Source organism: Chiloscyllium punctatum, chromosome 32, assembly GCF_047496795.1.
Source record: "Chiloscyllium punctatum isolate Juve2018m chromosome 32, sChiPun1.3, whole genome shotgun sequence".
NCBI lineage: Eukaryota > Metazoa > Chordata > Chondrichthyes > Orectolobiformes > Hemiscylliidae > Chiloscyllium > Chiloscyllium punctatum.
Genome location: NC_092770.1, coordinates 23,795,675 through 23,812,593, shown reverse-complemented (window position 1 = coordinate 23,812,593; position 16,919 = coordinate 23,795,675). Strand labels below are relative to the sequence as shown.

Genomic DNA, 16,919 nt, shown 5'->3' with positions numbered 1-16,919 from the left:
TTTGCCTCATGAATCTGTTTTTAAATTGTTCTAAGTTCATGGGTTGTGCAATTGCTCAAACACAATTCATATAAACTTCTGTTATCAATTTTCTTTTCTAAGTTGCCATCTTATTACTTTCATTCTTCAGACCATTTTGATTTAGTGTCATTGCGCAATTAACACGAAATGTATGTGTGATTTTGTTTAGGCCACATAAAATGCTGAAACTTCTAGTTTCTCCACAATTCTATGCAAATTAATACATTTGTGGGTGTGTACAACATGCAAGTCTAGGAAGTTGTTTTGGGCCTGCTGCGCCTCTTTGTAAGAACTGAATGGTTAGCCCCATTTCCCTGCAATTTTCCAATCGTGCCACTACAACACAACACAGCAGTTGCTATGATGACCATCAAAGTCTGAGAAGATTGTATTTGTTTCAATTTTCCTTTCATGATGGATTTGAGCTTACTGCTGAACTTAGACAAACCACTTGCAGCCATAATCATGAAAATTCAGCATGCTGAGATTCAACCTGGTTTAACGTCCACCTGAGCCAACTGGAGAGTAACAAAATTTCTAATGCAGAAGTGTGCTATTTGACTGGATTAACATCATGAACCATAATCTTTAAAAGGTGGAAGAAAAGGAAAAAGTGTGCAGATATGCATTGTTTTAAATTGGCTGTTTCAATATATTGTCACTTTGGGGCTTTGTTGTTTTGTACTGGAGTGACTGCACCTTCCTAAAACTTTCAACCAGGCTTCAGGAGCCAGACTGCTGGAAGCCACTGATGAATTATGCCAGCAACTGCTAGCAAGCAGTGCTTGTTCTCAAGTGTTAGACACATTCCACAACGCCAATACTGCTTGTTATTAAAGACAATATCTGAAGGTGTGATGTTTGCACCTGATTTTACAGCTTATTGCTTCAATGTGATGCCATGGAATAGTGGCAGAAATATTTCACTGGCTTTTGTTCTGATTCCAGCTGATGGTAATACTGTACTAATCACATTCCAAAATGAAACCTAACTTTAAAGACTGTGTTTTATGTTTGAACATTGGTTACTTTCGTGGCCAGTCACTGAATCTATTCACAAGAAGGGGGCCCTTTTTTTGTCTTTTCACTCGGTTGAAAATCTCAATTTAGTAAATGTTTCAATTATCTCACTAGGGAGCTTGTCTAGACATTTAGTTTAAATCTCTTGATTTTGGGGAAATATGATTTGACGCACTGCTTAAAAAATTTTCTAACTATTTAAAAAACGTCACCTTCATAGAAATGAAAATTAAAACCTATTTACCTCTACTTTAGATGATAAGTTCCCAAATAACAATATCTTATAAATCTTCATCATGCCTATATATTTCAGAAAACATATTTGGCTTGTTGCTTTTTATACAAATGTTTGCTTTATTTTCTGTTTTTTTTCTCCTCTTTACAGTAGATACCAACACCTGGTCACAGGTAATCGCTTTGTATCCAACTCTAGTAGAATGTATTACCTGCACATCTTCTGAAGTTTGCTCAGCTTTGAAAGAGGCGTTAGTTCCATTTAAAGATTTTCTTCAGCCACCAATAGCCAAAGTACAAAATGGAGAGTCCTGACAAATGTGAGACTGCCATATCATCTGCAGTACTACCAACATGTTGATTTGGGCAGTTTACTTGCCAGAGCACAATTCGATAAAGGTCTGGAGCATCGCAATGTAAAGACCTACACGTGCAGACTGGATTAAGTAACAATCAGGGGCCTTGTTTGGAAGCATTTTACTGACAATTAGAGTTGTTTAAACATGCATAAATTAAGACACTCAAACTGTAATAACTGCCCTGGCGTTTGCTTTTTAGTAAAGCTGACCAGTGGGTATGTTTTTAACTAATCAACCTAAATCTGGTGCAGTGATATAAGGAGTTTGAGGAAGGGTACATGTACAGGTTGTGTTCAAATTGTTGCTGATGTAATTAAAAAAAGATATATATTCAACATCATATATTTGAGAAATATGTTGGCATTTTGTACCCTTTTTAAAAAGGTACAAAAGTTGTGCACAGAATTATATGCAAGTGAGTACCATAACATTCCATGTCGTCTGTGGCCAGCCTTTCCAAGTAAAGGGAAATTATGTACTTGTGTGTAAAATAAATTGTCCACTTCTGTTACAGAGTGTGACCTTTTCCTGTGACAGCTTGAAGGGTTTCTGGTGCTTCACATGCATGCAGAGTAAACCTATTCAATTAGAAATTTCTTCAGATGGGTTGCCTTTGTGTTTCTCTGCCTTTCCTTGATGTTAGTGTTTATATTATGGAAATTGTGATTTTTTTTTTAACCAAAATAAGTGTTTATTCCAAGATATTTGACAGTTGACTCTATGCTCTCATTATGATGAGTCAACTAAGCTATTGCCCTTTCCCATTATAGCTATGTTGGTACTCTGAATTAAATGTAACATCTGAAGGGAGTGATTTACAATTCAAGCTTTCTAATACTAATCTTACATACAACCTTAAGTTGAGATGCTGTAAATAAGAACTGATTTAGACTTCTGATTCAGTATTGTCAAGCTGTCAGCATTTATTTCAGACATTTAACTGCAGTAGATTGTGCAGTTTCTACATAAACTTTACTACCAATTTTCAAAAACTTTTTTTAGTATAGTACTATAGTTCAAAATATTTTTGTGAAATAATATATAAGAAACGTGTTTTTAATTAAAATTACTGTTGGACTTGATTACTGTTGGTAAAGTGAATCCAAGCTCTGTGCCCAAGGGAAAAATGTGCAATCTGTATTGCCCTTTAAATCCAATAACTGTCTGAATCATGCTAATCATTCACAATATTAATGTCATTATTTAAAAATCACACTAGTGTTACCAATTCCCAGACAAACTATTTCATACTTATGCACTTACAAATGTACTTCATCTCTAAGACCAAGTATAATTTTCCATCTCGTACTACATTATGTCACCATATTATTTAGAGTTCTTTATCTCCATCAGCAGAAACCATGTCTGAAAATGTGATCAATGCACATGTGTGGCATTTTCTTCTGTAACTGAGAATTTAATTTATTTTTGCAAAGTCTTTATGACTTCTTTTGGAAACTTGTTCCTATCATTGTGTCAAAATGTCAACTCATTCTGTATTACTCGTCACACAAATACCTGGAGATCAGCTGCAGTCACCTGGATCATTGGATCTAACAGATTGGTGTGTCCATTCACTGTTCTAGTTCCCAGTATATATACTGCAAATGAGAACTAGACGAGCAGTGCAGTATGAAATAAAGAACACATTCTTAAAAATGCACAGTAGATTTTTAAGCATCTGGGGTAGAGAGAACACAATAAGCTTACATTCTAAGTAGTGCTCCTTTTATATTCTTCCCACCCATTGTCCTTATGATGCAGTAGGAATCAGCCCCAAGGTTTTCCTCTAACCTCTTATAAGGAGTTGTCTTTTGTGTGAGGTTCTTTTTTTTATAATACAAGGGACAGTGGAAAGAATTTATATTTTATCCCAAAACAGTTGACCATGATTAATGTACAAACCTCAATGGTTGTTTTTCAGGCTGTTGCATCTGAACCCAATACTGTCCTCATCTCCTGTACACTTGCTTTGTACTGTGGCCTTCATCATCAAAATTCCTGCCTGATTAAGTTCCTTTAATCCAGTGCCACTGAAATGACTTGCACTGTTAGTGATGGGCTAATTCAACACAAAGTGAGCATCAGTGGTCTGAGCATTGAGCTTCTGAGGGAGCTCAGTATTAAAAGTGTGACAGCCCTCAACATCAGAGTGGACTAATGGTCATGATTGACTTTACATTAGAGGGAGGAATTGCTAGAAATGCGATACTGGCTGAACGTTATGCAGATCAAATACTGAAGCAATCCATGTCTGCAGAAAGATCTGAACAACATCTAGTCTAGGGCTGTTAAAAGACAACTGACATTTATGCTACAAAGTGTCAAGCAATAACCATCATCCCTTGATGTTCAATGGCATTCCATTGTTGCATCTCTCACTTAACATCCTTGAGGTTAACACTGAACTAAAACAACCATAAATACTGTGTGTACTTTTCTTTTTTTGTTCTGCTGTTGTTATGTGGATCTTGCAGGTATGCTCAGCAGCAATTCTCAATCAGAATTCTGTATTGCACACCAATCAGTGTGCACAGAACCTCCAAGTAGCTGCACGTATGGGAGCTTAGAAGGATCATCAGCTCTGAGAGTGGTTCAGTGTAGGATTTCTGTAGCAAGTAACTCATCAACTATCCACCATTAACATGATATAACTCAGGACTATGATAGAATTCTCTCCACTTCCCTAGGTAACTGTAAAATATGTGGGGAACATTAGCATAGTTATGTTACTAGGCAAGTAATCTGGTGGCTGAACCTGTGAAAATTCAAATTGCAAGACAATAGTAGTATTTGAATTTAGTTAAATAACATATCTTGAATAAAAAGTTCAACCATTTTCTCAAAAGGTCATCAATGTTGCCCTTGCTATTGATGTTCATATCACTTCAATTAATTTTAAATCATAGCACCAGATATATTAAGCACGGTTTAGGGTGTTCCATTATTCAGAATTGTTTATAGAATCCCTACAGTGTGGAAACAGGCCTTTTGGCCTAATGTGTCCATACTGACCCTCCAAAGAACATCCCACCCACACCCATTCTTGTATCATTCTGCATTTACCCCTGACTAATGCACCTAACCGACACATGTTTGGACTGTGGGAGGAAACTGGAGCACCGAAGGAAACCCACAGGGAGAATGTCAAACTCCACACAGACTGGAATTGAACCTGGGTCCCTGGCAGCAGTGCTGGCCACTGAGCCACCCCTAAATGAATCAAATTCATTTGATTATGTTAAAAGAGGAAGTAAAATGGTACTTTTTTGATATGAGTAACAAGCCACCAAAAAAATTTATGGTTCTGGGTGTGGTTGGTGTTGATCAATCATGTCAGCCTTGGACATCTCCACGAGAGTTCCTTGGGTTGGTGTTCTCGGCCTAACTATCGTCAGCTGCTTCAACAATGCCTCCCCTCCATCATAAAAATCAGTGTGGGAATGTCACATAGTGATTGCACAATGTTCAACACAATTGATGACTTCTCATACTGAAACAGAAGTGTCTTTACACAGTAAGACATGGACAGCATTCAGGCCGGGCATATAAATGGTAAGTAAAATTTGTGTTATACAAGTGTCAGGCCATGAATATCTCCCCTTTACAGTTAATGAATCCTCATTTACAACATCACAGGGGTTACTGTTGATCAGAAATTCAGTTAGATTAGCCATACAAATACAGTGGCTACATAAGGGAATATTGATCTTCCCTCGCTAACACCCATCAACTATCCACAAGGCAGAAAAAAAAAGTATAATGGAATACTGTCCACTTGCTTGATTGAGTGCAACTCAAAGTAACACTAAAACTAACTCACTGACAAATGAGCCTGCTTGATTTACTCCTCCAATTAACTCAGTTGAACGTATTTACACCATCTTCAGGCTGCATTGCACCAATTTACCAAGCTTCCTTCAACAACACATGACCTCTTGGTTCAAAGAGCAAGGGTGACGGGTGGGAGTATCACCACTTGCAAGTTCTCCTCCAACCCAAATGCCATCCTGACTTGGAATGGTAACATGGTTCCTTCGTTGTCATTGGGTCAGGATCGTTGAACTTCCTTCTAAATTAGCATTGTAGGTGTCTCTACATCTTATGAACTTAAGAAGGCAACTCACTACCACCTTTTAGAGCAATTTTGATTGGACCACCATTAATTGCCCAGTCAGCAGTGCATATATCTTGTGAAAAAAAATTTAAAAGACAGTTGGGAAAGATACCTACATGCTCTTAACAATTTGTGCAAATAAAATATTGACTGGATGTAGGTTTGCTTGCTGAGCTGAAAGGTTTATTTTCAGGCATTTCATCACCATACTAGGTAACATCTTCAGTGAGGTCTGGATGAAGCACTGGTGGTGTAGCACACATTCTATTTATATGTTTGGGTTTCCTTGGGTTGGTGATGCCATACCCTGTGGTTATGGCATTTTCTGTTCCTTATCTCAGGGTGGCAAATGGGATCCAAATTAATGTGTTTGTTGATAGAGTTCTAGTTGGAATGCCATGTTTCTAGGAATTCTCACACATGTCTCTATTGTGCTTATCTGAGGATGGATGTGTTGTCCTAGTCAAAGTGGTCTCCTTCCCCATCTATATGTAAGGATACTAGAGAGTGGGTCATGTCTTTTTGTGGCTAGTTTTCTGCCTGTTTATCCAAACTATATCAAACACATTGATTTGGAAACCATTTCCCACCCCCCACCACCCCCACGAAAAAGAACAAGAAGTGACATTACCATAGGAAATGCTATCACTAAGGAAAGCCAAACATATAAATAGAAAGTGGGCTACACCACTAGTGCTTCATCCAGAGACTCACTGAAGATGTTACCTAGTATGTGACGATATGTTTGAAGATGAACCTTCCACCTCAGCAAGCAAACCTACATCCAGAGCCTCAACCTGAGTTACAAATCTTCTCACAACTCACTAAAAAGCATTGACTGATTTTAACAATCAAACTGAGTAAAAGCAAACTATGTGATAAAGTTGTGAAAATTTTGTAGCATCCAGAACTACTTTTAGTCAAATAAAGGAAAGAATTGTTGCTTAATTTTGTTCCAAGAACAGGCGGTGCAAAATTCAGATGAAAGTCAAACACTTGGAAGCTTGGGATCACAACACATTTGGGCTCCATGCTAAAAGCAAAATTGGTTTCAAAAACAAACAGACAGGAGGACTCCAAAAAACAGGAGCAGATATAGGCCATTCAGCCCACAGAGTGTGCCACCATTCATTGAGATTGTGGCTGATCTGATATTGCTCAACTCCATTTTCTTGCTTTTTTTCCCCCCCATAACCTTCAGTTCCTTACTGATGTTAAGTCTTGAATATGCTTAATGACCCAGCTTCAGAGTTCTGAGATAAACAGATTCACTACCCTTGGCAAAATTTCTTCATCTGTTTTAAAAATGAATCCTCTTGTCCTGTACCACAAGGGGAAACAACCTTTCCACATCTACCCTGTCACGTCTTTAAGACTCAATAAAGGTCATCTCATTTTTCCTTATTCCAACCAGTACAGGCCTAATCTATTTAGCCTCTCCTCATAAGGCAGTCCCTCCATATCTGGTATCAGCCTGGCGATACTGATAATAGAGGCAGTCCAGACAAATATGTCTTTCTTTAGATAAAGGAAACCAAAAATGTTCACAGTATTCCAGCTGTGGTCTGATAAGTGCTTTGTATAGTTTTAGCATCATCTGCCTAACTTTATATCTCATTCCATTTGCTTTCTTACCTATTAACTTTGGATGCCAACTTTGTGATTTATGGTTGAAGCCTCCCCAAATCCCTCTGTTCCAAAGCTTTTGGCAATCTTTCTCCATTTCATTCAAATCCAGCTCCTCTTCTTCCTGCCAAAAAGTTATAACCTTCACATTTATTCATTATATTGTCAGTTTGTCCCCACTTACTTGTCTATGTCCTTCTGCAGACTCTTATCCTCACCACTTGCTTTCCCACCTATATATCAACCACAAACTTGGAGAGAATTCATTCACTTTCCTCATCCAAGTCATTCATATAGATTGTCTCAAATTAACTGAACAAAAAAAAAGTTAGTGAACAGGCCAAAAAAAAAAAAGCAGAAGAAAATCTTCAAATAGGATTTAAATAATTGGCAAATATATCCCTTTGGTTAAAAAAAAGAAATATACATTCCATCAATAAACAAAGTTTCTTAAATAAATAAAACCAAAGGAAAGTAAAGTAAAGTAAAGGAAGGATCAGATAAAGTTAGGGTGAACCATGCAAATATAACATTTATACAAAAGTAGTGGTTAGAACACAGGGATAGAAAAGGACATAGTCAATAAATAGAAGTCTATAGCTCCACCTTCACCCCCATTGACTTCCTGATCCATAGACCATAATCAGTACAATAGGTGATAACACCACCTCCATGATAATCACACCAATGCTGTGCAAGTTGTGGACTCTACCCCTTACTCTACTCTTTATATAACCAGGACTGTGTGGCCAAATTGTGCTCTATAAACATTTACAAGTTTGCTGATGACAGCACCGTAGTGAGTCAGATCTTAAACATTAAAGAGTACAGGAAGGAGATAGATAGCAAAGTGGCATGGTGTAAAGACAACAATCTCTCCCTCAATGTCAGCGAAACAAAGGAGCTGATCACTGACTTCAGGGAGCGAGTAGAGGACATGCCCATGTCTGTATCAATGGTGCAGAGGTGGAGATGGTCAACAGCTTCAAGTTCCTAGGAGTAAAGATCACCACAAATTTGTCCTGGTCCATCCACGGCAGTTACAAAAGCACACCACTGCCCATACTTCCTTAGAAGGCAAAGGAAATCCAGCAGGACCACAATAACTCATACCAACTTTTATAGATACACCATAGAACGCATCCAATCTTGATGCATGATAGCTTGGTATGGCAACTTTGCTTAAGGATACCAATTCTTAAAGGCAAGCTGGATTTCAATGTGTTGTTGGATGAATCAGTAGTTACATAACTAGAAAGGATTGCAATAGATATGATAAAGTTATTTTTGGAAGAGATTCTATTAGATATTTCTCAAATGTTGAAAATGCCAGGCATTTGCAATGATAGCAACACAAGTTGAAAAATAAGTTGCTAGACAGCAAGCAGCTGTTGGGGTGTAAAGAATATTATTTGTATCAGAGAAAAGTTTACAGAATGGGGTAGAGTGGAGTCAGTACTTGGTTCACTTTTGCAATGCCGTGTAAAAGATTTCAGTTCAGGTACAGAGAGCACAATTTGACAGGTGTTTCTAACAAAACGGACTGAAGGATTTTAAAACACTTCAATAAGGCATGGTTTAGCAGAATGGGAAGACAGGTGATAGGAGCAATTCAACAGGGATAAAGTTTGTGGATTTATTTTTCATGTGTAAAGGATTTTAATTTATACTTTCAGTACCTTTCTGATATTTTCCCATTCCCCCGATTGTAGATATTATTGATCAATCTGGTGTAATGACACATCATTGGAGCAAGTGAGACTTCACTCTGAGCCTGACTTGAGCCAGAGGTAGCAATAATACCACTTGAGCCCTCTCCCTCCAATCCCAATTGTAATTTATGTCAAATTAGAAACAGGAGGATGGCATTCAGTCCCTGAAGTTTTGGCCTTGATTAAAATCAATGCTAATCTACAACTTATCTCCTACTAGCCATTTTGTTTCCATGTCTCATCAAGCCCTTACTGAATACAAATATCTCAACTTAATTTCCTCTCTGTATAAAACTGCTACTGTGTATCAGTCTTTTGAATTTACATAGCTTGAGGATTACAGTTTATTTTAGTGTAGCTGAAAGTGTCAGCACAAACTGGTAACCATATCAGATTTTTACATGTTTTTGTTCAGTATGCAGTTGGTCCTGCATATAATTACACTTAATTATTACATTAAAAATTTGTTAGTGTCAGGTTTGCTCAGTTGGTGGCACTATTACCTCTTGACTCCAAAGATTGGAGTTTAGGCCCCATTAGGGGATTGGATGCAATCTAGACTGACATTTAATTTCTGCTGCTGAGCGACTGCCTGCATTAACAGTCTGAGATATTAAACAAAGGCCCAATCGGTCTGTTGAGGTAAATGCAGAAGATTTAATCTTATTTGGATAAGAAAGTAGGCAATATATGTCCCTTAAATAAGGCCACAAAAACAAATTGTTCACTCGTCTCCTTATTTGTAGGATTTTAAAATGTAAATTGACAGCCTTGTTTGCTATAAAGCAATACTTATACTTCAAAATCAACATGGCTTTGTGTATGGGAAATCATGTCTCTCAAACTTGATTGAGTTTTTTTTGAAAGTAAAAAAAGAGGATTGGTAAGGGCAGAGTGGGAGACGTGATCTATATGGACTTCAGTAAGGTGCTTGAAAAGGTTCCCATGGGAGACTGGTTAGCAAGGGTGGATCTCAAGGAATACAAGGAGAACTAGCCATTTGGCTACAGAACTGGTTCAAAGGTAGAAGACAGAGGGTTGTTTTTCAGACTGGAGGCCTGTGACCAGTGGAGTGCCAAAGATTGGTGCTGGGACCACTTTTTGTCATTTATATAAAATTTTGATGTGAGCATGAGAGATATAGTTAATAAGTTTGCAGATGACACCAAAATCGGAGGTATAGTGGACAGTGAAGGAGGTTAATTCCAATTACAATGGGACCTTGATCAGATGGACCAGTGGGCTAAGTGGCAGATGGAGTTTAATTCAGATAAAATGTGAGGTGCTGCATTTTGGGAAATCAAATCTTAGCAGGACTTAGACACTTAATGATAAAGGTCCTGGGGAGTATTGCTAAACAAAGGTTCATAGCTCCAAAAAGTGGAGTTGCAGGTAGATAGGATAGTGAAGAAGGTGTGGATATGCTTTCCTTTATTAGTCAGAGTATTGATTACAGTAGTTGGGAGGTCATGTTGCAGCTGTACAGGGCATTGGTTAGGCCACTGTTGGGAAGTGGTTGTGAAACTTGAAAGGGTTCAAAAACGATTTACAAGGATATTGCCAGGGTTGGAGGATTTGAGCTGTAGGGAAGACTAGGGCTGTTTTCCCCAGAGCATCAGAGGCTTTGGATGACCTTATAAATTTCTATAAAATCTGAGGGGCATGGATAGGATAAATAGACAAAGTCCCTTCCCTGGGGTGGAGTGTCCAGAACTAGAGGGCATAGTTTGAAGAGAGGGGAGGGAAAGATCCTTTTTTTTTTAAAAAAAAAGGACCTAAGGGGCAACCTTTTCATGCAGAGAGTGGTACATGTAGGGAATGAGCTGCCAGAGGAAGTGGTGGAGGCTGGTACAATTGCAACATTTAAAAGGCAGCTGGATGGGTTGGTGAATAGGAAGGGTTTGGAGAGATATGGGCCAGGTTGGGATATCTGGTCAGCATGGACAGGTTGAACTGGAGGGTCTGTTTCCATGCTATACATCTTTAGGAATCTGACTGAAAGTTACTTTGATGATGTGGCAATGTGAATGATGCTATATGAATCCAAACTTTAACCATTGTGAAATAACTCCAGAGACCAGGTCACTTTTTATTTACAGTCCTTGACACTGACCCAGCTCCTTGTGAGCAGAACTTCCAACACTTTTAGATTAGATTACTTACAGTGTGGAAACAGGCCCTTCGGCCCAACAAGTCCACACCGTCCCGCCAAAGTGCAACCCACCCATACCCCTACATTTACCCCTTACCTAACACTACGGGCAATTTAGTATGGCCAATTCACCTGACCTGCACATCTTTGGACTGTGGGAGGAAACCAGAGCACCCGGAGGAAACCCACGCAGACACGGGGAGAATGTGCAAACTCCACACAGACAGTCGCCCAAGGCTGGAATCGAACCTGGGGCCCTGGCGCTGTGAGGCAGCAGCACTAACCACTGAGCCACCATGCCGCCCTAAAAAACAGTAAAAGTATCAACAAAAGTTCAAAAAATTTAACATTAACAGCAGTTTACAAGAAACTTACAGGAGAGGTGGCAAAGCCAGACCCCAACCCCACTGTACAACCAGTTCACAGGGAACTAAGGACAGATCTCTAATCCCATCTTAACACTATCAAGACGATAACAGACAATCACATACAGTTTGATAAACCAAACAATAAAAGTGCATTGTAACAGACACCCCCAGCAACCTAGCAATCATCCCTCCCACCTTCTGACCAAAGGCAACCTGCCCCCATGCCCCTTCTGGCTCTTGTCCACCCTGACTTTCCAGTTGCCTTTAGGACAGCCCATCCAACAGTGGTCAGGACAGCCTATGTGCCTTCCAGCTTCCCTAACTGCACACCTGGCCACCTCCAGGACAGCCTGGCCCAGTACCTTCCTAGAGTGACAGCACTGAGGATGGCCTACCCAACTTCTGGCTCTTGGTCTGCCACTGCATACCATCTAGCTCTTGCTCACCCAATGCATCATTTCGCCTGTGGCCTGTCCTGGCCAATGTCCAGGCCATATCTAGAACAGTTTGGCACCTTCCCTGGGATGATAGCACACAGGGCAACCCACAGGCCTTCTGGCTCTCAGTGCTCCATTCACCCCTTCTCAGGGAGACTGCTCAGAACAGCATACCCACCTTCTGGTTCTCAGGATGACCGCTTTCAAGATGGCCTATGAGTCTCCCAGCTTACAGTAGGGCCTGCCAAACCCAGGGACAGTTCAGTGCAGGTGATAAGCCCAATATGCAAAAAGGCAGAGTCAATTACCAAAAAGAAAAACGTCCACTCCCATAGGCATTGAATGCTCACCCCCCCCCCCCCCCCCCCCCCCAAGTGCACACAGGTGTGGGTAGGCTAGGCTTCAGAGGAACAGTTCAGCTGGAAAGGTGCATTATCTCAGAGCCTCAGTCTAAACACCAAAGTAGTGAAATCACATGCAAAAAAGATAACCAGAGTGCAAGGGCTAAGCCCTGCCATGCAAAAAAAAAATCAGCATTTTCCTTTTCTCAGAAATGAAACCAGCCAGTGAGATAACAGCTCCCTAATGAGAACTGAATTACACCTGAAACACATTGATGGTTTAGATCAGCCAGTTTTAGAAATTATTCCTCAATAAAAAAACAGGAGTATCAAAAGGCTCTATTCACTTGAGCTGGTTCTGAAGGCACTGGATCAGAGCCAAGGACTCTGCACATGTAAAGAGAAAAGGGGAATACCAGTTAACAAACTGGCTGTTTAGTTCAGCCAGTTCAGGAATCAGGTTTCCCCAAAACAAAGAAACATCAACAGCAAAACACACTGGCTGTGTGGGCAGCCAGCTCAGAGTCTGTCCCATGACACAAATGGAGTGCTCTTGACACTGATCCAGCTCACTGAGCAGAACCTCTGACACTTAAACAGTATAAATAAAGTAGGAGTATATGAGAGGGAAATCAGGAGGGCAAAATAGGGACAGAGATAGCTTTGGCAAATAGAATTAAGGAGAATCCAAAAGGGTTTTTACAAATACATTAAGGACAAAGGATAACTAGGGAGAGAACAGGGCCCTCAAAGATCAGCAAGGCAGCCTGTGTGGAGCCAAAAAAGGGGGTGGGGGGGGGAAAGGAAGAAGGAGATACTAAATGTATATTTTGCATCAGTATTTACTGTGGAAAAGGATATGGAAGATATAGAATGTAGGGAAATAGATGGTGACATCTTGCAAAATGTCCAGATTACAGAGGAGGAAGTGCTGGATGTCCTGAAATGGTTAAAGGTGGATAAATCCCCAGGACCTGATCAGGTGTCCCCGAGAACTGATTGCTGGGCTTCTTGCTGAGACATTTATCTCATCAATAGTCACAGGTGAGGTGCTGGAAGACTGGAGGTTGGCAAATGTGGTGCCACTGTTTCAGGGCAGTAAAGACAAGCCAGGGAACTATAGACTGGTGAGCCTGACTTCAGTGGTGGGCAAGTTGTTGGAGGGAATCCTGAGGGACAGGATATGCATTTATTTGGAATGCAAGGACTGATTCAGGATAGTCAACATGGCTTTGTGTGGAAAATCATGTCTCACAAACTTGATAAAGTTTTTTGAAGTAGTAACAAAAGATTGATGAGGGCAGAGCAGTAGATGTGATCTATATAGACTTCAGTAAGGTATTCGACAAGGTTCCCCATGGGAGACTGATTAGCGAGGTTAGATCTCATGGAATACAGGGAGAACTAGCCATTTGGATACAAAACTGGCTCAAAGGTAGAAGACAGAGGGTGGTGGTAGAGGGTTGTTTTTCAGACTGGAGACCTGTGACCAGTGGAGTGCCACAAGGATTGGTGCTGGGCCCTCTACTTTGTCATTTACAAATGATTTGGATGAGCATAAGAGGTACAGTAAGTGTGCAGATGATACTAAAATTGGAGGTGTAGTAGACAGTGAAGAGTGTTACCTCAGATTACAACAGGATCTTGACCAGATGGGCCAATGAGCTGAGAAGTGGCAGATGGAGTTTAATTCAGATAAATGAGAGGTGCTGCATTTTGGGAAAGCAAATCTTAGCATTACGTGTATAATTCATGCTAAGGTCCTAGGGAGTATTGCTGAACAAAGAGGCCTTGGAGTGCAGGTTCATAGCTCCTTGAAAGTGGAGTCACAGGTAGATAGGATAGTGAAGGTGGCATTTGGTATGCTTTCCTTTATTGGTCAGAGTATGAGTACAGGAGTTGGGAGGTCTGTTGCAGCTGTATAGGACATTGGTCAGGCCACTGTTGGAATATGAGTGCAATTCTGGTCTCCTTCCTATCGGAAAGATGTTGTGAAGCTTGAAAGGGTTCAGAAAAGATTCAAGGATGTTGCCAGGGTTGGAGGATCTGAGCCACAAGGAGAGGCTGAACAGGCTGGGGCTGTTTTCCCTGGAGTGTCAGAGGTGGAGGGGAGACCTTAGAGGTTTACAAAATTATGAGGGACATGAATAGGATAAATAGATAAAGTCTTCAGTGATGTTATTACACCAATCATGCCAGAAGAGAGCAGAAGAGTGCAGACGATGAGGAAGGCAGAGAGGAGACAGGTGCAAGAGACACCGGGAGAAGTACCTGTCAGGAACAAGTTGAAGCTTTTGGAAACAGTAGAGTCTGATGACACTACCAGTTCGCAAGGCGGCCATGTTTGTCAATCAAAAGTTGCCGCAGAAGCAGAGCGGAAGAGTCGGACATCGCATAGAGCCGTGGTAATAGGGGACTCCATCGTGAGAGGAACTGACCGGGGTTTTTGTGGCAGCAGACGGGATTTAAGGATGGTGTGTTGCTTTTCTGGTGCTAGAGTGAAAGACATCGCGGACAGAGTGCAGGACATCCTCAAGGACGAGGGTGAAGAGCCAGAGGTGGTGGTACACATCGGCACAAATGATGTCGGGAAGAAGAGGAGGAACATACTACAGCGAGACTTTGCAGAACTAGGAAGAAGGCTAAAAAGCAGGACGTCCAAGGTGGTTATCTCCAGTTTGCTTCCAGTTCCTCGGGCTAGTGTGGCCAGAAACCGGGAGATAATGGACTTGAACGTGTGGTTGGGGAACTGGTGCAGGAAGCAAGGTTTCAAGTTCTTGGATCACTGGGGTATATTTTATGGTAACCATAAATTCTACAAGAGAGACGGCTTGCACCTTAATAGAACAGGGATCGGCATTCTGGCAGGCAGGTTTTCTGCTGCAACACCGCTACATTTAAACTAAGTAGTGGGGGGGAGGGGACAAGCTGGATGTTTAAAAAGGAAATTGAAGGGGTAGTTAGAACAAGAGAAGTCAAGAAAGACAACTGTATCAAGGAGGCAGAAAACTGGAAAGGCATCATGCTGTAAAGTTGAGTGAAATAAGGGTTGAGGGGAAGGGCGAGAGCAGTAACAAATTAAAAATTCTATATATGAATGCACGAAGCATTAGACACAAGGTGGATGAGCTTGAGGCTCTTTTGGAAATTGGCAGATACGATATTGTGGGGATAACTGAGACGTGGCTTCATGGGGACAGGGCCTGGGAAATGAATATTCAAGGCTACACGTGCTATTGTAAGGATAGACTGACGGGCAGAGGGGGTGGGGTGGCCTTGTTGGTAAGGGAGGATATTCAGTCCCTTGCGCGGGCGGACCTAGAGCCAGGGGATGTAGAGTCAGTGTGGATAGAGCTTCAAAACACTAAGGGTAAAAAGACCCTCATGGGAGTCATCTACAGGCCCCCAAACAGTAGTCTGGATGTTGGAGGTAAGTTGAATCAGGAGCTGAAATTGGCTTGTCGCAAAGATGTTACTACAGTTGTTATGGGGGATTTTAACATGCAGGTAGACTGGGAGAATCAGGATGGTATCGGGCCTCAAGAAAGAGACTTTGTGGAGTGCCTCAGAGATGGATTTTTAGAGCAGCTGGTGCTGGAGCCGACCAGGGAGAAGGAGATTCTGGATCTGGTATTGTGTAACGAACCAGAATTGGTCAGTGACCTCGAAGTGAAGGAGCCATTGGGAAGTAGTGACCATAATACAATAAGCTTCAATCTGCAATTTGAGAGGGAGGGGGTACAATCTGAAGTGACAATATTTCAGTTGAATAAAGGGAAATATGGAGCTATGAGGGAGCAACTGGCCAAAGTTCAATGGTTCAATACCTTAACAGGGAAGACCGTGGAGGAACAATGGCGGATATTTCTGTGTATAATGCAGAAGATGCAGGATCAGTTCATTCCTAAAAGGAAGAAAGATCCCAGGAAGAGACGTGGGCGGCCGTGGCTAACAAGGGAAGTAAAGAAACATATAAGGTTAAAAGAGAAAAAAGTATAACTTAGCGAAGATAAGCAGGAAAACGGAGGACTGGGAAGCTTTTAAAGAACAACAGAGGATTAGTAAGAAGGAAATACGCAGAGAAAAAAGGAGGTACGAAGGTAAACTGGCCAAGAATATAAAGGAGGATAGTAAAAGCTTTTTTAGGTATGTCCAAGGCAAAAAAATGGTTAGGACAAAAATTGGGCCCTTGAAGACAGAAGCAGGGGAATATATTACTGGGAACGAAGAAATGGCAGAGGAATTAAATGGGTACTTCAGATCTGTGTTCACTGGGGAAGACACAAGCAATCTCCCTGAGGTAACAGTGGCTGAAGGACCTGAACTTAAGGGAATTTCTATTTGCCAGGATTTGGTGTTGGAGAGACTGTTAGGTCTGAAGGTTGATTAGTCTCCGGGACCTGATGGCCTGCATCCCAGGGTACTGAAGGAGGTGGCTCGGGAAATCGTGGATGCGCTGGTGATTATTTTCCAGAGTTCAGTAGAATCGGGGTCGGTTCCTGAGGATTGGAGGACGGCTAATGTTGTGCCAC

General features: G+C 41.1%; 1 protein-coding gene across 2 annotated transcripts in view; it reads left to right on the top strand.

Annotated features, from left to right (window-relative positions):
- Positions 1-2,716, top strand: part of mon2 (MON2 homolog, regulator of endosome-to-Golgi trafficking) — a 120,094-nt gene extending 117,378 nt beyond the window's left edge. For both annotated transcript variants that reach the window (XM_072551912.1, XM_072551911.1), the window contains one exon: positions 1,427-2,716. In XM_072551912.1, the coding sequence (XP_072408013.1) occupies positions 1,427-1,590 (164 nt within the window). In that variant the 3' untranslated portion in view covers positions 1,591-2,716. The remainder of the gene's footprint in view (positions 1-1,426) is intronic.
- The last annotated feature ends 14,203 nt before the right edge of the window (positions 2,717-16,919 follow it).